This window comes from Bactrocera neohumeralis, chromosome 3 (genome assembly GCF_024586455.1).
Source record: "Bactrocera neohumeralis isolate Rockhampton chromosome 3, APGP_CSIRO_Bneo_wtdbg2-racon-allhic-juicebox.fasta_v2, whole genome shotgun sequence".
Classification (NCBI taxonomy): domain Eukaryota; kingdom Metazoa; phylum Arthropoda; class Insecta; order Diptera; family Tephritidae; genus Bactrocera; species Bactrocera neohumeralis.
The window spans coordinates 18,633,399-18,660,337 of NC_065920.1; the positions used below are offsets into that span (position 1 = coordinate 18,633,399).

The window sequence follows — 26,939 nt, forward strand, 5'->3', positions numbered from 1 at the left end:
TGTATCGATGGTGACCCAGTGCTGGCCAAGCTTCCGCGAATCCCAGCTATCTAGAAGTGAACACAAGACCACGGGACCACCGACCCATTCCCATTTCCTTGCTAGCTCATCACCTTTGCAATTTCCTTCATAATCGCTATGGCACCCATACTGGTATTATAACAGAGATACTCGATGCTATTGATAGCGAGGTTAGGCACTCCTCGACCAACCTTGAACGCGCTGTGAAAGAGTTCAAGGCTAGTATTGCCGTTCTGCTATCTGAGTGAATGGTCACTTCTCTGAAGGAGGCAGTAGATCTATTGCTACCTTAATGACTCAACCTCAGCTTGGAAGACACTGCAATGGACAGGAAGTCTGAAGGAGTTGAGCTCCTGATGGTAAACCCCTCCACCAACCTTCCCTCCAAACTTTGACCCGTCCGTAAAGAAGCTCACCTCCTCTCTACCAACGGCTTCTTCCCACCCGAAACTATGAGCAGAGAAGGAGTCGCCAGAGCTCGGTTTGGCGACTTCATGATCCAAGTGATCCAGTATGAAGTCAAAGTTTGTGAGGATATTCAAGTGTTCAAATACGTGTTTTTGTAAGACCCAGATTTTCTGAGTCTGATAGCAACTTTCGCAGCCAGACACCTTTCGAAGATGTCTACGTGTACTATGTGCAAAATGGCGTTAAGTGCCATGGTTGGAGTGGACCTAGTAAAAAAAATATCCATAATTTTAAAATTTGACTTTAAACCATATATGTATGTATATATGTATATATTGGTAAAAGTGACCGTCATTATAATAAATATGCTTCAAAAGGCTTATAGAGTATAAAGTTTTCAGGTCCATTCGAATTTAGCTTCCCCTTACTTTTTTATATTAATATTTCTAGTACTAAAATTATATTTGCTTTTTTTGTGTTTTAATTTTTATCGAGGAAAAATATTTATTCCACTTAAAATTAAATTTTCGCTAATCGCAAACCAATCCAGCTATGGTTTTCGCCGCAAAGCGACATCTTGATGTGTGGCCCACATTTGTCACTCCACACGCGTGGCTTGTTTACGGTTACTCGTACATGTTTTTGAGTATGTGTGTGTGTGCGTTGTTTGTGTCCACCCAACCGGGTGGTGGTGTCATAAATGCCACTTAAAAGCATGAAAAGCGTAAATTATTCATTTTCAAGTGGACTGCAGAGCAACTTATTTTTCCGCAACACTTATGAATGTACTTACATACATATGTATATACTTATGTATGTGTGTGTATACATATATTTATGTACATATGTATATATTTTCTTTTATTTTCTACTTAGCCGTTTTCTTTATCGCCGTTACAATTTTTCAATTAAGTGGCAATTTTTCCAACAACAGCCGCTAACGCTAATTCCTTTCAAACCAGACACGCATAAGTACGTTTATAAAAATATATAATAAATGTATGTACATACATACATATATGTACCTATGTATGTGCAGCTTATTAGGTTAACATATATGTATGTACATATGTACCGCAGGCGCTGACTAACAAAGTGGTTAGTTAACTTGTTGAATTGCGAGTTTAACGAAAATTATTATCAAATTAGTTGCTCATTAATTTTCATAAAGAGAGGGGAGCATGGCAATAAAGCGAAAAGAGGTGAAAACAACAAAAACAACATGAGGAAAAGCAAAAACAGCCGCGTGTAAAGTAGTTAAAATGTGAAAAAATAGCACTCAATGTTGCAAAGTTACATGATTGAAGCAATAAAGCACAAAAAAACATTAAAAGATAAGAAAATAGTAAACAAAAACAAGAAGGAACGTAAACTTTGCCAGCGCAGAAGCTACAATACCCCGCACATATTTTTATATCATAAATGGGTTTAACAATTTTTTTTTTACTTGATTTGTATCGGTTAGTTTATAAGTTAGTTATATGGTATGGTGGTCCGATTCGAACAATTTGTTCAGAGATTGTAGCGCCACCTTGGACAATAATCTGTGTTGAATTTCTTAAAGATATCTTGTCAAATAGTAAATTTTTCCATAAAAGAACTTGGTTTTGCTTGGCCACTTTGTATGGCAGCTATGCGCTATAGTAGTCTAATCCGTAAAATTTCTTCGGATATCGTAGAGTGGCTTTGGAAAATAATCTATGCCGAATTTCGTGAAGATATCTCGTCAAATAATACATTTTCCATACAAGAACTTGATTATGTTCGGTCACCTTGTATGGCAGCTATGTGCTATAGTAGTCCGATCTGATCTCCATAAATCTCCATAAAGATATATCGTCAAAGAAAATAGTTCTTCATATAATAATTTATTTAGATCGTTCAGTTTGCATGGCAGCTATACGCTATAGTGGACCGTTTTCGTTAAATAAGCTTTGGCGAGAAAAGAACCTGTACAAAATTTCAGATATTTTAGACAGTGCGGCACTAGTTTGCATATATGTATACAGACAGACAGACGGATATAGGTAAATCAACTCAGATCGTCACATTTACATACATATACTTGTACATACATATATATTGATTTATAGGCTCTCCGAGAAGGCTTGGTCGTTTTAACTTCGTGGCCATTTTAATATACCCTGTGTAGGGTATAAAAGTACAACTTTTAGCGTACAAGAAAAATGCGAAAATTGCGGCCCGTTTGCTGTGTTGTCCGTAGTGGCATACGAGTACTATTTATTACTATTTTTCTTATAATTATGTCATGTTATTTTTGTTGTTGTTGTCGGCGCGTTGGCATAAATCGTCGATATTAATTTATAAACACATTAATAAATAACCTAATCCGTGTGGCACAATTTATTAAACGATAAACGGCTTCCAAGTCAATCGAGTAATTTCAAGAGTATCGAGTACAGGGTGTCACGCAGGAAAAATATTATTCTTATAAATATAAAAAATATGATATAACTGCATCGCGAAAAGACGGGTTTGCCTCATTTAATTAAAATCGTTTATAAAGAGAACAAAATAAAGGAATAGCAAAAAGTCCAAGAAAAAAATCTGTGGGTTAGATTAGAGGATCGCTCCTGTTACAAACGCCAACAAGGAGCTCACTCGCTCACTCCCAGTTTTCGGTAAATCATGACGATTTGCCGAGGCGGCTAATAATAGTTTTGGTTATTTCCCTCGGTTTTACACAAAGACTCCCGAGATATTTTAACCTCAGTCTTACAAAAGCTGTACAATAGAGGAGAAAGTGCCTGTATTTTTTCACCTCACCTTACTTCATTAACTTTTGCCTGTAGAATAATGTTTAGTAACAACTGCTATTATTGGGGCATGCCGAACTTTGTTAATAGCAAGTACTCCAATTGTTCTTTTCATTGGGGATTTTGTGTTTTACGTGGCGGGTTCCAAACCCAGCGCACAACCCTGGGAAGAAACATTTCGTCTTCTCACTTCAGCTCGGCTTCAAACGAATGTTTTTTTTTGGCTACCCAGAGGATACTTGGTCTAATTCCGGAAGTCGTGAGCTGCTTGAGCCATATGTGAAAGAATCATTTCCGGAAACCCCCAAGTGAATGGTGCTCAGAGAGCTTTCCTCACTTGCATGGACTTCTAAATATGCCTTCATCATCCTGTACCCTCGGCTATAAGCGCGTAAGCGGTGTCCAGGCCAATAAAAAAGAAGTACTCAGCGTTCTACACTGCGCCAAAAGGATCTCACAGAGCTAGTCGTTAATCAACGCTTCAGCTTCGCTTGGCGATTCCGCCAATTTGACAATGAAGTAGCTTGATGCTACTGATAGTGAAGACAGACATTTCATGATTAATGTTGAGTGCTCAAGAAGCATGCTCAATGCTAGTATTGTGGCTTTGCTGTCGGTATGAATCTCACTTCACTAAAAGAGGCTACACTTCAGAAATACGTCTACTGCATGAAAAACAGTGATCCTTTTTTCTTTTCTACAGTGACTTCTTCCCATTCAAATATTCCTCATCAGCACCTGAGCACAGAAAAGGACATCAGGAGGTACATTTTGCTAGCAGTGGTCGAAATTTTTAGGGATAAAGTTGGTGAAGGAAAGACTGGATTTTCTGCAAAAAAATTGTCTCAAAAATGTCTGAATACCAACTTAATGATCGATTCACTGTTTAGTAAACTGTTCCAATATATTGAATTGAAATTCGTATAGCGGCTAAGGTCAAAGACTTGGCGTAATAGTGCGAAAAAAGCACGAGCTACCAACTCCTTTCTCTCTAGTCTTATTGGAAAGCAGGAATCAGACGTTGAGTAAAAAGTTTTTATTGAATTTGGTTGAGGTTCTGAGTCTACTGTTGAGGTCAAAAGCCAACTCTAACGCAGAGTGCGCAGTTTAATGATGTTCCAATTCACCAGAGACGTCAAAGAGCTCGAGTTTTACAATTAGTTCAATACATCCATCTTTCCATTTACCTTTCTGCTGCAGTTTCTTCTTCACTCTGAGTTAGTTACTAATAACTTCCTAATAGTGATGATGGTAGGATTTCTAGACTGCTTCTATATTGCAAAACAAATCGTCTTGATGGGACTCCCTACTGAACACCCTTTATGGGTATATATTGTGCATATGCAGCTATAGTTAAGTTGGGACAGGCAATGGTTGATCGTATCGAAGTCACATAACCACAACATTTAATTATAGAACGTAGCACCAAGCAAGACAAGCTCACACAAACACCGAATGCTTGAACGAAACCGAGGCGGCGAAGATGGATGAAGAGGCCGAACACATGATGATGGCGAAAATTGCAGATGAAGCAGACACTGATGTGGCAGGAAGCGCGTAGGCCGGCCACTATGCCGCGAACAGCTGTGGCAGCATGCAGACGTGGCAGGAGTCCACGGAACTGGTTAAGGCCAAGTAGTCGGCTCGTTGCAGTGGCATTGGAAAAGCAATGCGATTAGTGAATAAAAAATTTAAGCGTTGAATTGCCAACGCTTTGAATGACAGCTTCTCAAAGTGTTGCTGTAACAGTTGGTGGAGAGTTGCGCTAGCCAACTGATTGATGTTATATGAAAATAAGTATAAGCGTATGTACTAACTGCATAGTACAACAAATAGCATCGTGGAACTTAGTTTAAGCGATTTACAGCTTACCACGCTCGGCACTTGGTTCGCGCCAGCATTCAAAAGTACATAGGAAATGATGAACGGAGCGACAAATACTAATTTACAGACGCAAACTACAATCATGCTTCTAAGCGCTAGCTGCAAAGCGTCTAAAAGTCATCTGTCAGAGAAATGACAAGAACATCCGTGCCCAGCGGCGAAGCAACGAACGACTAAGACCGCGTCTCTACAAATTACCGGTGTAGCGTCACTTTAGCCGCTTTAGAGTTCAACCAACAGCAACGAGCGAACGCTTTCATTAGTTGGTCACATTGGGAGTTGGGAGCTGGCAGCTGAGACCTGAGGGCTGGGAGTTGGCTGTGGCAACGCACAAATTATACCCATTTTAGCTGAGTTATGGCACACGTTTGCGGTTTCTGCACACACAATGACGCCGACGACAATGAAGACGGTTGTAAAGACGCGCACTGCTGCTACGGCCGCTAATGTGACTATGTAATCCGGCCGCCGTTCGGAAGATTGCTGCAAAAAGAGCGTTGGCGCGTTGGTACCTCGGTACGCTCGTTGGCAATTACAACTTTGTAGCCGTCTTGCGTTCTCTACGTTACCTGCGGTTACGTCGACTTCATTCATCAACGCACTTACGAAGACCCACATACACACACTCATCTTTATAGGCATGTGTGTGGGGGAAATCTGCTTGGTTTATTTTTTAATTTATATTAATTAAATGTGGAAATCAAGTCACTTCACTGCTAAAACCGCAAAGCAGAAACCCACACACGGTATTTTGTGTTTGTTCTCCGTTGCCTTCCTTTTTTATTGCTCGTTGGTGTTGTAATTTAAATTTGTGTGTGGGGGAAAAATACAAATCAGTGGTTTTCTTTTGTAACCTGAAACGAAAATTACTTCAGCCAGCGACTGGTTTTGTGGTGGAGAGCAGTTGCTTGGATGCACACTTTCTGACCACCCACTAATAAAGTGCGAGAATTGCGCAACATTGTCAGCGTATAATGAACTACCGGATGCTGGGCCATACTCGCCGAACAGAAGCAATATTTACTGGTGGTGAGTCGGCTATAGCCGAGTAAACGGTGTCTACGCCAACAAAGAAGAAGATCCGCGTTTGTTAATAACGTTTATACGAAGGCGACCGATAACAACACAATCGCAAAAGATGGTACATTCTGGTACGCGGCTACTGTTAAAATTTTCGTAGCCTGAATCGGACTCATGGTTTTGACCACGTGTGTCCCGAAAACAATTGCCCCGGACAACTTGAGAAAAATCGACGATCTCATATTGGCGATTGAAATTGCGTCAGGTAGCTGAGGCAGTAAGTTACTCAAAAGACTGCGTAGATCAACTCATGCATGAAATATTGGACATAAGAAGGTCTTCTTAGTTTCGAAAAACTTTCTCTGGCGTTTCGTAACCGTTGACAATAAGTGAATTTACTGGTACACCAGAGACTAAGGAACAGTCAAAACATTGGACTACACCCAAAGAACCTGTGGAAGCCGAATATAGTTCTATCGGCCTCAAGATTGTCTGGGATTCAAAAGGTACGATCTATATCGATTTCCTAGACAGGAACAAAACTGTCAGAGGACTCTGCTGATTCGTTGTCGAATTAAAAATAAAATAGCAGCGTAACGCCACCTACGTCTCATCGACCAAATTGACTCAGCTAAATTTTCAAGCGGCAAAGTTTTGTGCTCAAGAAATATTTGTGGTGTGTTGTGTATTTAACCCTGATGTCGTTCGAATGCACGAAAACACTCCAGCTTTGAAAGAATGGGACGCAGTACCCGCCGGAAGAAGCTGAGGAAGTGGAAAACCATCACTCCGTTGGAAAGACCAGATGGAAAAGGACCTGGCAAGAAGGAAAGGTTTGGCTAGGACAAGTTGTACGATGGACGAAAATAATCAGCTTTGATGTTATTTGACGTAAACTCGCTTTCACAGAAAAGAGGAAACTCTAAATCATTTCCGTTGGAAAAATATTTTTTTGGAGAACAGGAGATGGTCTCTCATTGCGTAATTCAAAGGTATTCATATCAGAAAGAGTGAGAAATATATATTGTCGATATTTAGATCTTCGGACCAATGAAATTTAATCTTCGACACCGGTTTGTTAAGTTAGATTAGTCTAGTAAGCTAATAAGTCCCACATGTACCAGTTTGGGCCTTACCGTTCTTGAACTGTCAGTCCCATTTTGCAGGCGAGTGCCGCCATCAGACTGTAACCAGTGAGCATTTCAATCATATTCCTACAGTCTCTTCTATTGAACGCCAGTAGTAACTTTGTGTATTTATGATCTGCCGCTTTTCACAAGAATTTAGTAGTTTTGCACAACGGTAGATTCTTCCATCGAGTTTTGTCTTTGCTTGTGATGCTCGTGTCTAGTTCGGGATGAGAGGCGTACACCACTCTTGGCAATCTTGTCCACTATCTCATTATATTCTTGGCACCCTCGATGCTTTGTGACCTGGCACCCAGTAGAACTTAAGCCGTTTGTTCCTAGCGACACTCCAATGCTGAACTGTTTACCAAGACACTTTTGGCTGTTACTTCTTCATTGCTGCTTGGTTGTATATTGATCCCATTATAAATGTCAACTATCTGTCAACAGTTACTGCAAGTCTGGGTGGACTTTTCGACGCGGTGGACTTTTCGGTCCATTAGTCTAAATTTGCTAAAAAATATGATTTTTCGATGTTTTCCTCAACATCAACACTTCTCATCTAGTGAAAACGTTCACAGATCTCTAATTTGTGAATTCTACAGAACTTTGAAAATATAATGAAAGAAATGAAGAGTGCCTAGGGAGAAATGATTTTTTTTTCTGTATGAAGAAATTTAGTTCATGTCCATCAAGGCGACACTAATAAATGTACAATTAGACAGGAAATATGAGCATAATTACGCATGGCAGCTAGTAAAGCCGAGAGCTACCAAGCAGCTGGCACTATTTTATGATTTCCAAGAAAGGAGATTTCGCTGGCTACCAGCAGCGCATGGAGAACTCGTTCCGCCGTCTTGTATATGATGCTTCGTGCCGAAAAATCGACACTCAGTCTCACTTCCTCACCTTTGTCGACAAATCCAACCGCAAACGCTGATGGTCAGTGATGATGATAAAGCCGCTGAATGGCGGTAAATCGTTTCTTACACGTAAATACGCTGCTGTCAACGTCAGGCCTCTTGTTGCCTTTCGTTTTTTCTCAATTTGGCTTTATTGTATTGGTTTTTTTTATTGTATTTTGCATCTGTGTGAACAAAATTAATAGGAATCATTATTAAATGCTACTCAGGTGTGAAATGGAAATTTATGAGACACAAATAATATTTTTGCTGTCAAAGAATTGCGCAAAAAGGCGAATGGTCAAAATAAAGCAAAAAACCAAAATAATTTTGCCCAAAAAGGAATGAGAGGAGTGAAGACAGAAATAAATTCGGCCGCAGAACCACAAACTACAACAATTTATTGTACGACCACACTTACATATGCATATTCTTGGTAGCAGGCAACGGCCACTCGTCCAGTGGCACGACAGCGTGCGCGCCGAAGAGGCGTGCGAGGTCACTGCGGTGTGGGTATAGCCGCAGGAGTTTGGAGCGTAGAAGGAAACTTAAATTATGGCTACCTGGAATAAGCGATTAATAATCGATGCATGCAAATTTGATTATAAACACATGTAGATACACATACACACATGCACATTCATATGTACTATGTTTAGCATTATTCTTATAAAGGTGTTATTTATTATTGTAATAAGCTTGTGGGAATGCAAAACTCCAATTTTCGTTCGTGCTTTTTATTTAGGAGCGGAAGTTTGCCAATGACTTAGTAATAGAAGGAAATAATTATATTGAATGTGATATTCTATTGTTAATATGATTTTAAATATGATTAGTCACGGAATATCATGAGATCATAACCTTAAAGCCGCTTCTAGAAAGATGTGAATTAGTTGAATGAAAATAAGCTTCTTCTTCTTCTTAATTGGCGTAGATACCGCTTACGCGATTATAGCCGAGTTAACAACAGCGCGCCAGTCGTTTCTTCTTTTCGCTACGAGGCGCCAATTGGATATTCCAAGCGTAGCCAGGTCCTTCTCCACCTGGTCCTTCCAACGGAGTGGAGGTCTTCCTCTTCCATCGAATACTTTCAGAGCTGGAGTTTTTTCGTCCATCCGGACAACATGACCTAGCCAGCGTAGCCGCTGTCTTTTAATTCGCTGAACTATGTATGTCAATGTCGTCGTATATCTCGTACAGCTCATCGTTCCATCGAATGCGATATTCGCCGTGGCCAATGCACAAAGGACCATAAATCTTTCGCAGAACCTTTCTCTCGAAAACTCGTAACGTCGACTCATCGGTTGCTGTCATCGTCCAAGCCTCTGCACCATATAACAGGACGGGAATTATGAGCGACTTATAGAGTTTGGCTTTTGTTCTTCGAGAGAGGACTTTGCTTTTCAATTGCCTACTCAGTCCGAAGTAGCACCTGTTGGCAAGAGCAATCCTGCGTTGGATTTCCAGGCTGACACTGTTGGTGGTGTTAATACTGGTTCTAAATAGATGAAATTATCTAGTTATGTCAACGTGAGTGCCAAGTCTTGCCCCCTCCGCAGGGTTGTTCGCAGGGTTTGGGACCCGCCACGTAAAACCCCCCCAATGAAAGATTACCAACTGCCTCGGATGAGAGACCCCCCTTTTGAAAATAAGCTTAGCTTAGCTAAAAAATGAATTCTCATTCCCCATGTATTTCGCTATAACAACATAAAAATCTATCAATTTCATTTATCAAATCGGGATAACAGGGTGACTCTTACCCAACTCGAATAATTTTTAGAGATTTTCAATTTCACATGAAAGTGATCAGTTAATAATATTATTGATATATTATATTTGTGATATATATATATAACTTTATATACATATATCTCGTTAAGTTTTAGAGCTTAGAAAGAAGAAGGAAGATATATTCCTGCTTCATACATATATGTATGTATCTGCATTAAATTTCGAAAAATTTTCATTTCTTTAAAAATATATGTAGTTTAAATTACTTCGGTTGTTCCGAGCTATATACCCTTCACAAATAATTAAAACTGTCTTACAAGAACTTGATTTTGATAAGTCATTTCGTATGCTATAGTGGTCAAATACCGTCGCTTTCGATAAATAGGTAGATTCATGGAGAGAAAGGGGCATTTGCAAAATTTCAGCTCGATATTTCATAAACTGAGGTACTAGTTCGCGTATATACAGGCTCAGCTTGTCACGCTAATGATTTATGAATATGTATATGGTATATAGAGCCTTTGCTTTTTCCTTCTGATTGTTACGAATTTTGTGGCAAATATTGCATACCCTATTCAGGGCATAAACATAAATTTTAAATTTATTTAGTTAAGCCTTTTGTCGAAAAATATCGAAATAATTATAATTATATCGAATATTTATTATTAACCTTAACGACACATACGCAAAAAAATGATATCGATTACTGAGGTATTACAATAGATAAATATGTAATAATCCATCAAAAATCTATCGATAAAAATGGAGTTAATGACACAAAGAACAAATACAGACTTTGTGGCAAACATAATATAATTTATTAAGCCCATCAACATTTATAATAAGAAAGCAGAAAGCAAAAGATCAAAATAATCAATCGATAAGTAGAAATATCGAAAGTTTTAATTTATTTAGTTATGCCTTTAATGGAAAAATATCGAAATAAAATAATATAAGAAAAGTATATTTTTTATTACCCTTAACGACAAATTCGTAAAAAAACACGATATCGATAACAGAGATATTATAGTAGATAAATATGTAATAATCGATAAAAAATCTCTCGATAAAAAGTCTATTGACACAAAGAACAAATACATTGTAAAAAAGTAAAGTATATTCAAAGTCAGTATACAAATAATGAAATATAAAAATAATAAATCGATAATTGAAAATGTAAAATTAATTATTATTGGACTTATGACAGATTTATAACAAATATCGATCGATAAAAAATATCGGCAAATACGTTGAAATGATGGATAACAGGGATTTGCAAAATATCGATAATTTAAAGTATCGAAATCTAAAATTAATGACTATTGGACTTATGACAGATTTATAACAAATATCTGTCTATCGGCAAATACGTTACAACCATCGATAACAGAGATTTTCAGATTAACAAAAGATAAATATAAATTAATCGATGAAAGGTAGTAAAAATGTATCGATAAAATCGAATCTATAAAATGAAGAACAAATAATACATTAACAAACATGGAAAGTAGATATATACAAAACAATTGCACAAACATCGATCGATAATTAAAAATATCGAAATCTAAAATTAAATTAGTTAGAATATTTTTATATAGGAAAAATATCGAACTCTTAACAAATTAATTATTATTAACGACGACAACAAATTCGCTTAAAATAAAATGGAAAAATATTGATAACAAAGATTTTCAAAAAAATTTACTAATCGATTAAATCGGTAAAGATATAACAAAGATATATCGATAAAATTTGAGAGTTGAAACATAAAATATTGTCAAAAAACGTGTAGCATACAAAGCAAGTGTAATCGATTAAAGGTATAGTTATATCGATAAAATTTGAGTTTTGAAACATAAAATACGTTCAAAAAACGCGAAGTGTACACAAAGCAAGTTCACAAACACCAATAGATAATTGAAAATATCGAAATCTAAAATTGGTATAGTTTAGATATCGAAGATATCGAACTCTTGAAAAATTTAATTATTATTGTACCCAAGACTTATGTTAAATAAGTAGATTCAATAACAAAAATGTATAAATAAAACGTGAGTTCCAAAAAATAAAGCACAAACACGTTACACAAGTTACCAACATTGATCGATAGTTGAAACTATCGAAATCCAAAATTAATTTAGTTTAGACATTTTTATCGAAAAATATCGAACTTTTAAAAATTAACCATGTTTTCGCTTAAAATTTAACTAAAATGTTATCGATAAACGATTTTTACAAAAATTTGGGCATAAACGTTTGTTGCAGAAATTTAGGCATATTTATCGATAAAAATATCGAACTCTTAAAAAATCAACCACGTTTTCGCTTAAAATAAAACGAAACATTAAAAATTATCGATAAACGATTTTTACAGAAATTTTCGTGTACACCAATCGATAAAATATGCTTAAAAACATATGCTTTTCGATAAAACTGGAGTCTAAAAATCGATCCGATAATGTCTGTATATTTATATCTACGATCAGTAAAAATAAAATATCGCGCGAATGTGTGAATTAAAAAATTAAAAGAAAAAAATTTTTGCCTGGCAGTTTTTATATTACAAAGCATACCATAAACTTACGAAAACAGTGCTAATACATTATTATTGTAATTTATTGCAAAATCGCTTCTAGGAATTGTACAAGTCTGTTTGAAAGCTTAAGTAATCACTTAATTTTCGCTGCGACAAAGTACTCAAGGCATTTCGTGAACAATGCCAAAGCTTTCAACTCCAAAAATATAAACAAAAAAGAAGCAGAACACGTCCATCAATATTTAATAGTTCTATAGAATTGCCTATTTACTTATCAAGTATAAAAAGTCTTTGCACTTTAGTTTTGATACCGAAATTTATTATCGATTATCGGAAAAAATATAAAAAAAATATGCACCAACAGTAAATAAAGACCTGCAAAAACAAAAAAAAAATCATTTACAACAATACAACTCACTTGCTCGCTCAGCTTTTTAAGTTTTTAAGTGTCCCTCATGACTGTCAATCTTTCGTCAGTTGAAATTTTCGATAAACGCCGCCAGTGCGCTCACAAAGCGATCTGCATATTCACACGTTCGTGTGTTGTTGCTGTTGTGTTAGTCTGCAAAGTGTTTTGTATATCGAGCGATCGGGCGCATGTTTCGCATGTCAGCAAAGTGATATGTTCGCATATCAAATTTCCCCTGGCGTCTTGTCGTAAATTAAATGAACCGTAATTACTGAACTAATTATTAATTGACATGAGATTGGCGCCAGCCAACAAGCACCAAGTGCTTTTACATACAGTTAAGAACCAGGCGCCACATACACATATACAAAATCACATGCAAACACACACATACAAGCCGAGTAAAACACTTAAAAAATAGTTGAAAAAAGTGAAGCCTTTAAAAATGCTGCATAGACTTTTGTATATATGTACATATGTATGTATATACTATATGTATTTCAATATAAATATATTAAGCTTGTAAGTTGACTTGTAAGTCCAAACAAGCTTTGCCATTCTAAAACACTCATCGTAGTGATCCTCTGTTGATCGTACATCATTCTTCTTCTTCTGCTCTTTTTTATTTACAATTTTATTAAAGTGTTTGTCGCGTCGTTTGGCTTGTTGAGAAAGCACTTGATACAATTTGATTTCTTGTTTATTATTTTGCAGCAGCACTTCAAATACTATTACCATTACTTTCATGCATAAATACATACATATACATACATATGTATATATATCATAAGACCTTGTTGATAATTTATATTGTAATAATGATCAGTTGATGATATTGCTTCGAGCAAATATCAAATTTACAAGTGATTTCCCTGTAGAGAAAATGCTCCATTTTCTATTTGCGTATTTTGTAGTGATCGCGCCATCAGCGGTCTATATCTGCACTCTTTACGATCAGTCCATTGTTTGTGTTGACCTAATGGACCGACTCGTCAATTAACTATCTACTAAAAAGCTTATGGATTACCAATCTCATTCCTGACTTCTTTGGTAATCACTGTATCAGCCTGAAAGGCAGCATTCTAGTCTTAGAGTCTGATATTTTCTCTATAGGATTGTGACAATAAGGTTCTGTACCAGTAACTACTGTAGATTTTGACGCATTAATATTCATTGTGTATCAAGCATGTCCAAAGAGACCTGTTTACGGTACTTTTTTTGAAAAATAAATCGGACTCTACCAAGAACGCGTTTCATAACCAAAATATGCACCAAAATCATTCGAACGGACTCGCGTGAGATGTCGAGCTCTCTTGTCCGAGCAATTCATTCTAAGTCATTTCACTTGCCTGACGATTTTCAAGCACCATATTCTTCACTTTTTTAATATTTTTACCAGTTGAAGAGGTTGAAGGTCATCCAGAACGAGCCAAGCCTTCAACGATCTCTCTACCATTTTTGAAGGCTTTGTACCACCCCTAGGCTTCTATTATTAATTAAACTGAATCACCGTAAGCTTTTTACAAACATTCACAACGATTCTGTATAAGAAATTTAGTTAGAAATACAAAGATTTAGACAAATTCTTTGTTCGTTATCCATGGAATAGTATATAGGAGTTTCAATTATTGATCTCATTGCTAATCTAGACCGAGTTCTGCATCACTGTTAGTAGCGTTCAGCTCTTGGCTAGTTGTCTAATGCTTTTAAGTTAGATAAAATCGTTAAGCTGAACCTCGCACCAAAGGTAACGCAGAATCCCACTTGGACGACTGTGAACGTGATTCCCAAACACTCACCAGACGTTTTCATAAAGTCTCTAGGGATTTTTCTTGAACAAAAGGTTACAAAGTCAGACTACTGGCCATTGCGACGAGATGAATCTTGCTAAGAGCAAGTATTATTATTATTTTTTATTAGAATTGAAATTACAATAAATGTGAAAAAACTGTAGCAACTAAGGTTATCGGTTATCTAAGAGCAAGTAACTCACACGATCTTTTGCGTTCCACTCTGGTCAACGACCGGTGTGTTTAACCTGTTGATGACAGCCTTACCCCACGGTGCTTAAGAGCACAACTGATCAAATAAATGCGTTGATTATCGCCCTGAAGATGCCATGCATTTTCAGTACCAATTGGTAGTGTGGAATGGACACACAAAATACCTTGGTAGGGTTTGAGTCCCATCTAAAATCTCTGCCGTATTTTGGGTTAGACGCCCAGTTGCAATGCAACTCTACATTCAACTGACAAAATCTCAGTTCCTCCCGCACTCGGGTTTTATTCACAACCACCACAATACTTCCCGAGGACCCTAACTGTTCGGCATCCTGACTTATCTCCATACCCAGATCCTAATATCCGAGTACATTGGGCATTCGGCAATGCACTTCAGACAGAATCTGAAGTCTGGGTTATCCTCAACCAACCTTACGTACCGGATGTACTCGTAAGTCACTCGACCGTTACGTTTATTGTCTCAACGGTCTTGCCACCTACATATGACCCTATCATGTAGAAGCCTCCTGGTCCCTAGATATCCCTTCCTCTCCAAATCATCATCGGAAATCCAGTCATTCCGCAGCAATGACACACGCAAGCTCTTTCTTAACCTGAAAGCAACAGTGCTCTGTATCACAATCAGGCAAGAGCGGGTGCACCTAACAAAACATTCTACTCTGGTCAAAAGGATCTTACACGGCACTAGTTAGATGCAACGGTAATATTTCCGCTCTGTCTTCGGAGCGAACATATGCCTCTCTACCCGCGTATATTCAGCGGCGAATTAGGAGACAGCGGCTACGCTGGCTAGGACATGTCGTCCGAATGGATGAAAACACTCCAGCTCTGAGAGTATTCGACGCAGTACCCGCCGGGGGAAGCAGAGGAAGACAAAGATCTCCACTCTGTTGGAAAGACCAGGTGGAGAAGGACCTGGCTACACTTAGAATCTACAATTGGCGCTTAACAGCGAAAAAGAAGAACGACTGTTTCGCTGTTGAAACTCGTCTATAACCACGTAAGTGGTATCTACGCCAATAAAGAAGAAGAAAAAGTACCCAAATTACGCCTCCAATTTTCCGGTTTGTTAATCTAAGTTCCAAAAGACTTGCTTCGTTTCATTCTTATGAGTCCGCATTCCCGACAAGTTTGTTTACTTACTTATATGCGAACGTCCAAGAGTGCAATCTGTTGCCTTCCCAATAGGGTTGTATTTCATATCAAATAACAAGCAATTCATTCTAAGTCATTTGCAATTCATAGGTATTTATGGTGACCTTTCAATTTATTCACTTACAAGCATATTCATTTTGATTATTAATAGATTTTTTACTTCATTGAACAATGTAAAATATATGTAGCGGTAATTGATTACGACATTATTATGAGTGGTCTTGTATATTGGTACATGGCATGCTGACAGTGTGTCCAGTTCAATTAATTTTATAATAGTAGGGTACTTGGAAGTTAATAACTGTAACATAACCATAAAAGTAAATTAAAATGCACAGGGTGGATTTACCTTCTCGCAGTCACTCAGCTTGCATTCTTAACATGAAAGCGTGCTGACAAAAATGGGTACCAGCAAAGAAAAAATACACCATATTTTACAGTTTGTCTTCGATAAAGGCAAAAACGCAAATCAGGAGGCTGAAAATGTGAATGGTGTTTATTTCGTCGATATCGTTTCGGATATTAGAGCGAATGTCCGATTGCCCAAGAACTGTTTAAATAATGTTCGACAACAATGAAAGCTCGGTGTATGGGTGCCACGCGAGTTACAGCAAAAACCATATGTACCGAATGTCCAACTGCGAGTCGCAGCTGAATCGACCCATTTCTGAGTCGGATAATTACTGGTGCTGAAAAGTGGATTACCACGACAACGAGAATAAAAGACATTCTTGATTGAATCGCGATGAGCCGGCGAAAGCGGGATTGACGGTTAGAAAGGTTTTACTATGGGGTTGGTGATATAGATATGAAATCATCAACTATGAGCTGCCAAAATCTACTGCCAAACCCTTAAGTGGGGCCTGTATTATCAACGATTGTACCGTCTAAAGAAAAGTAATCGTCAAGAAACGACTATCTTTGACCAATGTCAGAGGAAGTTTGTTCCAACATTCTGCAACGCCAGGCAACATGCATCGATAGTGACTCGCTAGAAGCGGCGAGAACTTAGTTGAATTGGATTAGATTGTTATGCATCCACCTTAAAGCCCGGACGAGAGACCAAGTGATTACTATCTGCTCTTGTCTATGGCGAATGATTTTGCTGGTGAAAAATTCTTCTTAAGAGATAGGGACGAGTGTTTCTATGGGAATAGTATTATGAAACTACCTTAATTCCAGGCCACAAAGGGATTTCTGGAAACGAAATTGCTGATGAGATTGCCAAAAGTGCCATACGTCTAGTTACCGAACTAGTACAGAAAAGGCGAAAGTCACTAAAAACAATATACAACGAAATTTTTGAAAGGACTGACAGACGGTCACCCTAATCCGATGGAATGCTTTAAGGACATGCAGGATCGCCAAGACCATTTGCACAAGTCTTCAAGAAAAGCTTGTATGCTTTTTACTCATACATATGTATGTTCTCGAACGGACTGCAGGATGGTTGTTAGCCTAATGACAGGTCACAACCTACTGACATAACATGCAAGCCGTATGAACATACATAAGTAAAGACAATGCATGCAGAAAGTAGAAGGAAGTAAGAGATCCAGCATTCATTATTGGATAATATTCGACCGTATAGACGTCGTCCTGCAGTGTACAAAATACAGTTTGTGCAAGAACTGAAGCCACTCGACCTTTCCAAGCGACATCGCTTCTCTCTCTAAGGGCTCTTGAAAAGTTCCAAGAAGATCCGACGTTGTTGAGCCAAATTTTCTTCAGCGATCAGCCACATTTCTGGCTCAGTGGGTATGTAAACAAGTAAAATTGCCGCATTTGGGACGAAGAGCAACCATTTCATCCAGAAAAAACAACAGTTTGGTATGGTTTGTGGACCGGTTGAATCATCGGTCCATATTTCTTCAAAAAATGATGCCGGTGAGAACGTAATCGTCAATGGCGACCGTTATCGCGCCATGATAACCGTCTATTTGATGCCTGAAATTGAAGCTCGTGATCTCGGCGACATTTGGTTTCAACAGGAGGACGCTACTTCCCACACACCGGATGAATCAATGGATTTATTGAGAAAACACTTCGGTAAGGAGATCATTCCACCAAGATCATGTAATATCACACCGTTAGATTTTTTCTTGTGGGGATATGTAAATCCAGTTACCAGGCGAAATGGTCGAACAAGTTATCGAAAATTGGTCTCAACGGATGGACCATCTGAGACGTAGCCAAGGATGTTCTTTGGAATGATAATAAACATTCGTCTTTATATTTAAAGTGTCTTTATTTTTATACTCTCGCAACAAAGTTGCTAAGGAGAGTATTATAGTTTTGTTCACATAACGGTTGTTTGTAAGTCCTAAAACTAAAAGAGTCAGATATAGGGTTATATATACCAAAGTGATCAGGGTGACGAGTAGAGTTGAAATCCGGATGTCTGTCTGTCCGTCCGTCCGTGCAAGCTGTAACTTGAGTAAAAATTGAGATATCATGATGAAACTTGGTACACGTATTCCTTGGTTCCATAAGAAGGTTAAGTTTGAAGATAGGCAAAATCGGCCTACTGCCACGCCCACAAAATGGCGGAAACCGAAAACCTATAAAGTGTCATAACTAAGCCATAAATAAAGATATTAAAGTGAAATTTGACACAAAGGATCGCATTAGGGAGGGGCATATTTGGAAGTAATGTTTTTGGAAAAGTGGGCGTGGCCCCGCCCCCTACTAAGTTTTTTGTACATATCTCGGAAACTAGTATAGCTATGTCAACCAAACTCTATAGAGTCGGTTTCTTCAGGCATTTCCATATACAGTTGAAAAATGGAAGAAATCGGATAATAACCACGCCCACCTCCCATACAAAGGTTATGTTCAAAATCACTAAAAGTGCGTTAACCGACTAATAAAAAACGTCAGAAACACTAAATTTTACGGAAGAAGTGGCGGAAGGAAGCTGCACCTAGGCTTTTTTTAAAAATTGAAAACGGGCGTGGCGTCGCCCACTTATGGACCAAAAACCATATCTCGGGAACTACTCTACCGATTTCAATGAAATTCGGCATATAATATTTTTTTAACACCCTGATGACATGTGCGAAATATGAGTGAAATCGGTTCACAACCACGCCTTCTTCCAATATAACGCTATTTTGAATTCCATCTGATGCCTTCTCTGTATAATATATACATTAGGAACCAATGATGATAGCGGAATAAAACTTTACACAAATACGGTATTTGAAAAATATGTAAATGACTGATAATGAAATCTCGATTATCACTTTATCATGCGAGAGTATAAAATGTTCGGTGACATCCGAACTTAGCCCTTCCTTACTTGTTTCTTCAAAAGAAGTAGGGAACCTCAAAATGGATCACCCTTTATTATACTTAATTTGGTTGTTATATTTTATTTTAAACATAATTACATACTAGTTCACATTTATCATTGTCTTCGCTCCAAGTAGACTTGCTGACGAAGCTTTAAGCTCCACTGGTGTGATTCCATTATTGTGTTAAAAATGTTAATAGTTTATTTTAATGTCTATATCTTATAAATACATATATATGTATATACAAATCTATGTATATATCTGCCTCTAAGTAATATTGGTCTGGCGCCAGTCTAAATATTTATTTATGAACATATCGTTTTTAAGTTGTTTTTGATTACCTCTTTAATCCGCTTATTGAAGTATCGCTTCCTACTTTTTACATTGTTTTCATACAGCTATTTGCGCCGTTTTATTTGCTATTATACTCGTATTTTGCCAAAGGTACTTTAATCTTGTTTCTCTTTGCAGGTAAACGAGTAATGGCCGCTGAGATGGCAGGTGATGTTTCGAAAGTTGAGGAAAAGGCAATTAATGGTAAGTGTGGCAATTTTCAATTTTATTAGCTTTTAAAGTGCGCCTTTTAAGATAAATAATATCGACATCATAATTTTGAGTGCAAAATGATCGAATCAGCGAAAAATGATGGTTGAAGTCACAAATATGTTCACTTTATGTGAACAAACTTTCTAAAAAACGACAAACGAACTAACTAACGAAGTAAAATTAGGCAGTCATGGCAAGAAAATTTTGTTGAGATTTTTAGCCATTGTTACAGAATCTTCTTATCTATCAGAGCAGTATATTCGACGCTCACATAATTCCGATTATTTATTAGTTTTTATCAATCGTCTTTAGCTCATTAAGTGCCGTTTTATCGTTGCTGGTTAGCAGTCATCTGTCAGTTACATTCTGGTTAACTTAACTTCTCTCGGTGAAAAACCATTTTTTTAAACAGAACTTAACTGACAGATGTCTGCCAACCAGACATGAGAAAACGATCATAAGATGAGTCTTTGTTCAGATATGAAATAACATAGGATGGAGTGTTTTTCGACTAACTATTCCTGCTCCCATATTTAAATAAACATAAATCTACTATTGCAGAACCTCAACTTTGTTTTTTCACATATTTTCTTATATATTTGTGTCGAAGTATAAAAAAGAAACGATTTTACAAATGAAATCATTTTCGTTGTAGGTACTTATTATCAATACAAAATATTATTGGCTCACCACAATATAAAAATAGACTGTGATATTTTTCACACTTACCATAGATAGCTCACTTGATATGCTTTACCTCTACAAAATCCCTTTAGACCTATGTCATCGTATTTTTTCTACATTTTTAATGTGAAAAATCACTGCTGAAAATATCCACTAGCACTTATTTTTTTATCAGTCGTTCTTTTATCGGTATATGGAGGTTAATATCTCGTTTTAAAGTTCTTAGCAATCAAAGCGACGTTGTCTCCACACTGACATGACATCATTTTTTTTATCTAATAGTGCTCCGGTTGGGCTTATATGACATGATTAGGATCGATTACATTTCTCGACGTTAAATTTAGATATTTGGTATTAGTTATTTATTTTTAGTTGAAAAATATTTGAGTACCTCCAAAAACTGCGTAGTAAAGTCTTCATTTATCAAAATTCGCCAGACTTAAGGGCTAAGAATGGAATGCAAAGCTTAAGTCTGAGATGTGTTTTTATCACATATTCAGTTAGAACATTCGTTAGTCTTCATTTTTTGATTTTCTAAACATTGTATATAACACATATTGACTATTTATTAAATGATTTCCTGAGTCAGCAATAATGACGTGATTTTGATAAAAGTTGCACACCGTTTTTGAAATTATGCACGTATCCCCTTTTCGTGACAAAGTTGGGATTTTTTAAGTCGGTACGCTTGCCATTGCCTGCTGAGTGGCGTTCGACTTTTTTATGTTGATCGAAATAAAGATTGAACTTTGGACCTGCGAATGATAGTGCCAACTTACATTGTGAAAAAAAGTTTCCTGAAATTGTAAATAAAACGAAAAATATTTCATTAGTATACATCAAAATTTATTTCTTAGCCCCCCACCGAATGTAATACATTTATGCCAACGGCGTTTTCAACCTTCAGCTCCTTCAGCGAGTTTTTATCTCTTCGATCTACTGAAAACGGGTTCCACGGAGCAACAATTTCAGTTTGGGGAAAAAGAAAAAGTCACACGGTGCCAAATCTGGCGAATACGGTGGTTGATCGATGGTGTTCATTGCGTTTTTGGCTTTAAGTTCGGTCACAATCGTGGCTCGATGCGATGGTGCATCGATGGAAGTTCTCACGAAAACGTCGCCAAATAGAACTTCTTATTGACCGCCTGTTCCTCCGGAACAAATTCATCATTCACCAAACTACTAATATCGAAAAAAATGAGCATCACCTTGATTTTTGAGGGGCTTTGGCGTGCTTTTTTTTTGGTTTCGGCTCGCATTTTCCCCCTCAATGCCGATGATTGTTGATTTGTTTGCATGTCAAACTTATAAACCCATGTCTCATCGTCAGTTATAATGCTCTCCATGAATATGAGATCGGAATTCGCACGAAAAAGCATTTCCAAAGCGACCTATTTATGGTAGAAAAATTCAGCTTTATCTGGACAAGTCGATCATGAAGGCGTTTCATACCCAAATTATCCACCAAAATCATTCGAATGGACTCGCCAGCGATTTCGAGCTCTCTGGCCATCTCTCTAACATTTGCCTGATGATTTTCAAGCACCATATCCTTCACTTTTTAATATTTTCATCAGTTGAAGAGGTCGAAGGGCGTCCAGAACGAGGCATGTCTTCAACGATCTGTCGACCGCTTTTGAAGGCTTTGTACCACTCGTAGGCTGGTGTTTTTGAATCACCGTAAGCCTTTTCCAACATACGCAAGGATTGCGCGCATAAAATTGATTAGAAATAAAAAATTTGAGACAAATTCTTTGTTCATATTTTTATCCAATTAATTACAATTTCCGGGTGTTTTTTTTTGTCACAACGTACTTATAACCTTTGAGGCTATCAAGCAAATTTTGTGAGTAACAAAATAATACTGAAAGTTTGAGAACAAGAGACACTCAACTCTGAGTAACTTACTCCGATGTGGGTCAAAGAATTTTTCAGAGTGTCGAAATTTGCGTTATTTAGTCGAGGAAAGGACGAAACTCATGAGTCATCCATCACTATTCGATGTGACTAGATGACCGATGTAATTGTAATGGTATTAATTCATTTTTAGTTTGTTCGGATTGTTTTAGAAGTATAAAACATTTGGTAATTAGTTTTCGAATACATTGCATAGGTAGCAGTCCGGGGACTCGAGGTCCGTTTTGGTAACGTAGACTGATTGATCGATTGTGATTAGCTCGTTGCGAGCAACTGTTGGTTATTTTGTTCATAATTTACAGGATGTTGTGAAGTAGATGAAAATTGTGGATATAATTCTTTCAGGAAGGGTCTATATTTTAATAGTGGTGATGAGTACCGAAAAAAAAATGAAATTGTATACTTTTAAACGATAAGGTAATACTATACTCTGAGGTGGAGGACTAATAATAATTTCAAGATTCGACGCCATATGGTAATACAAAACTTTACTTATGTTTACTTTAGGATCTATACTTTTCCTTAAGAGAACTCTTTCTTTGAACTATATTTGGAAAGAGGCTGCAACTGACGACCAGTTGTAGAGCAATTGAACGCTTTAAGCAGAATTTCTTTTTTTTCTGAACAATACATTTTGATAGACTCTAGAATAACAGAACATTTTCGCACATGCGACACTTTTTCGCAGTTCGTGAAAGGAGTGGCTATTTTTGCTACCATGTAGAGAAGGAGTTTCCTTCAGAGTCATTTAAATTAGATTTTTCTTTGTGTGATTTTTTATTTATTTCTCTTTTTGTATGAAATGTAACTGTAAATGCCACACACCCACGTCTCGCAGCGCAACAGAGCGTGAAATTGTTTATACACATGTGGACTTAGATATACTATATATAGTATATATATATGTATATAAATATGTATGTATGTATATATTTCAATTGTAAATACTTGCATTCAAGGTTCCAGGCATTTAGACTTTAATGAAATGTGACTTTAGTAATTCTACGAAGAAAAGAATATTGTGAAGTGCATGAGACACACATATAGTACATATTTGCATGTATGTGTGCATGTGAGTAGTTTTGTTTGCTTTCAAAGGGTATCCCGCCAAGTCAAACAGACACGCCAGACATTCTGGCAGTTCTCATTAGACATAATTACAATAGATTTGTAACACATAGAGCATACAACAACTACATACCAGCATAACAGACACAACAGCTTGTGAAGACGCAGTTCAATACTTGAGGAAACTAAGCCAAAATTACAGCTGAGCTACAAAAATCCATAAGCAACACAGGCTACAATGAATCGAGGAGCAAATAAGAATTGTAGAATGTTACAAGAAAGCAGTTTATAGTTATTTAGCAGACAAATAAAATCCGAAAACTTATAAAAAAAAATAAACAAAACACGAAAAAAATCAATTTTATACAGCTATTGTATGTATATACTATGTATGCATATAATTTCCTTAATGTCTATAGAGAATTAGTTGTATTGTAGTGTCATTCCTCAAGTATTTGATTTGGTGTGTATTCCGAGAAGTGGCTAAGAGAATTTTCTACAAAGAAACACAAATCACAAACGCTCGGACACTACAAGTGACAACCAACAATGCAGTGACAGGTCATTTTATGCGAGCCGCAATGCAACGCTGTGTTTTTAAGCAACGAGGGCGAGCGATTTTGGGTGCACCAACACAAAGTCAATAGAACAAAAGGCCGATAAAAAGGGTCAACAGCATACAAGCAGATGTGTGGTGCAATAGCTGAAGAAATAAAATTTTATAAAGCATAAGAAATCTATACATACGAGTATAAGATCCGCCGACATGCATGTATAGTATGTACGGAATCAAAGAAAATGCAAAGCATGCGGACTCAGACACAATTTATTCATCCCTGCATACATATGACATATACACACACATACATATGCATATAATTGACAATGACAAACCAATATTTTTGTGTCTACCGAATTAAATGAAATGATTTGGTCGAAATAGAAAGACGGCAACAACAACAAGTAGAAATTGTTAGCTAAAATGAAGTTGGACCGCATAAAGAAAATCCAAAGAGTATGTGAGCATCGCATAAACACCGAAAAATGTCATCTGAAGTGTTGTTGCATTTAAATCAATGTCATGGCAGACAGTAGAAGAGAAATGAAAAGAATTAAGAACACCAAAGCTATATGTATGAACCAAAAAAAATGTTTAGAATTATATGTCAAACTTTGAGAGATGAACAAAAAAGGGTTACAAAGACATTAAAGATGTCATAGTGATACCCAACTTGTTGTTGTCATTCAAAATTGTTCAAATCAGGCGGTGGGATTTATATATTTTAAGATTTGCGTACATATATTTTCTCAATTGTTTCGAGGATCCATAAGACCTTTCTCGCAACCTGATTATAAATAGCTTTTGTTGTTATTTTTTATTATTATTGTTATTATTACTCTCTATATCTGTTACCAGATTTTTTCTTTATTAAGGGGTTTTTCAATAAGAGCGCTACAAAAGTTTTTTTAAATAAAACAAAAACGGTTTGGAATATCAATGAAATTCTTTATTCCTGTGAAAGTACATTCGATGCCATTACGTATGGAGTTCTCGATTTATTTTGTATGGGCGCGACTGGCATGTTTGCAGAAGTCCAGACGCTGAAACAAAAATTTTCAAGGTTTTCAAGCATAGATCGGCGGATACTGTTGTAATTTCACGTTCGATATTCGTATGAAGTTCATCAATCGTCGCTGGCTTGTTCGCATAGACCATAGACTTGACGTAGCCCCACAGAAAATAGTATAACGGCGACAAATCACTAAAATTGGTTTTCAATATATCGATTGTGACATTCGCTGTGTGGCTTGTGGCGTGATTTTGTTGGAACCTATTTCAATTTGGGCAAAAAATATTCGGTCATCGTTGAGCGGTAGCGATTCCCATTCACAGTAACGTACCGGTTTCGGCCCAATAACACCGCCGACCCATAAACCGCACCAAACCGTAATTTTTTCGGGTGTGGATTGCTGCCTGAGCAATAACGCATATTTTGCTTATTGACGAAGTTATTTAGCCAGAAATGAGCCACATCACTCAAGATGATTTTTCGATAAACCGTATCATTTTCAAGTTGTTGCTGAGTCCAATTTACGAACATATGACGATTCTGGTAGTCAAGCGGCTTCAGTTCTTGCGTCAATTTGATCTTATAAGGATGTAGGCCAAGATCTTTTCGCAAAATTCGCTACAACGACGTCACAGAGATGCCGAATGCTTGAGAACGACGTGACAGAGACTGATTTCTGTCTTCCTCAATTGATGCGCTAGCGTCAGCAATATTCTCGACACTACGGGCACCTCTTTGTCTCACTGGCAGGGGAACATTTTGTACTTTTAGGCCTCCCTTCATCTCCGAATCCTGTCCTTCAATGTGTTGCCAGATAATAGGGAGTAAATCTACGCTATTACTACTCTACGAAGCCCGATTTAGTTCAGTTACCTATGTGGATTAAGGCCCGATATACATTCTTTATTTTTCCTTTTATTTAATAAAAATATTCCATCGTCGTTCCGTTTAATAGTCGACAGTCCCTGCCTTACCTCAGGAACTTACCTCTTGGCGGCAGAGAGTTGAAAATGACTAATGTGACCAAATATCTTGGGCTCACGCTGGATTACTTTTCTGTGGAAGCAGCATGTGGACCTGACCATAGTCAAAGCTTCCAAAGCACTTATGGTATGCAATCGACTAGTTCGGAAATCCAGGTGGATTCACACCATGATTCGCAGGTATTTAAACAGGATAATAGGAGATTTCAAGTGTTTCCAGGTTCTTTCCAACGGAGTGGAAATCCATTCCATTGTTTCACCCGCCGGGTACTGCGTTGAATGCTCTCAGAGCTGGTGTGTTTTCATCCATTCGGACAACCTGACCTAGCCGGCTTGCCGCTTCAACAAGAGAAAGAATGGTTTTACAAGATTTAAAGGGTGTTTGATGAGAGATTTGCTTTACTTTCCGCGGTTAACTTTTTCACCAGTTATTCCTGAAATATCGCAAAGTGCCATATATTTTTGAACCCTTTTTCAAAGATCATAACCCTTTGTTTACCGCTTTCGTCATAATATCTTGTACAACTATTTTCTATTGTTGTCAATTGAGATGTATTGTCATAATTAAACACAAATAACGGCTCTTTTTAACATTTCGTAACTTCCCACCTCAACCTTACCTGTTCCTACAAAAAAATTGTGTAAAGCTCACACTTAGTCTGATAATGTGTTCGACAAAAGAAGAAAGTAAACAACGGAAAAAATGAACCTGAGATAATCGAGTTCAACCGCTGAGCGCGCATCTTTCATACCACCGACCAGCTGCTGAGTCTAAACACAGACACTGCGTTTCGTCGGGGGGGTCATGCGTTGCACGTGATGGGTAATCGTTGCCGCGACTTCCAAATGTGAAATGCAATTATGCACGTATTTTCACCTTTTG

General features: G+C 37.3%; 1 protein-coding gene across 2 annotated transcripts in view; it reads left to right on the top strand.

Moving 5' to 3' along the window:
• Window positions 1-26,939, top strand: part of LOC126754150 (bone morphogenetic protein receptor type-1B) — a 245,045-nt gene that overhangs the window by 121,126 nt on the left and 96,980 nt on the right. For both annotated transcript variants that reach the window (XM_050466092.1, XM_050466093.1), the window contains exon 2: window positions 19,759-19,824. In XM_050466092.1, the coding sequence (XP_050322049.1) occupies window positions 19,759-19,824 (66 nt within the window). The remainder of the gene's footprint in view (window positions 1-19,758; window positions 19,825-26,939) is intronic.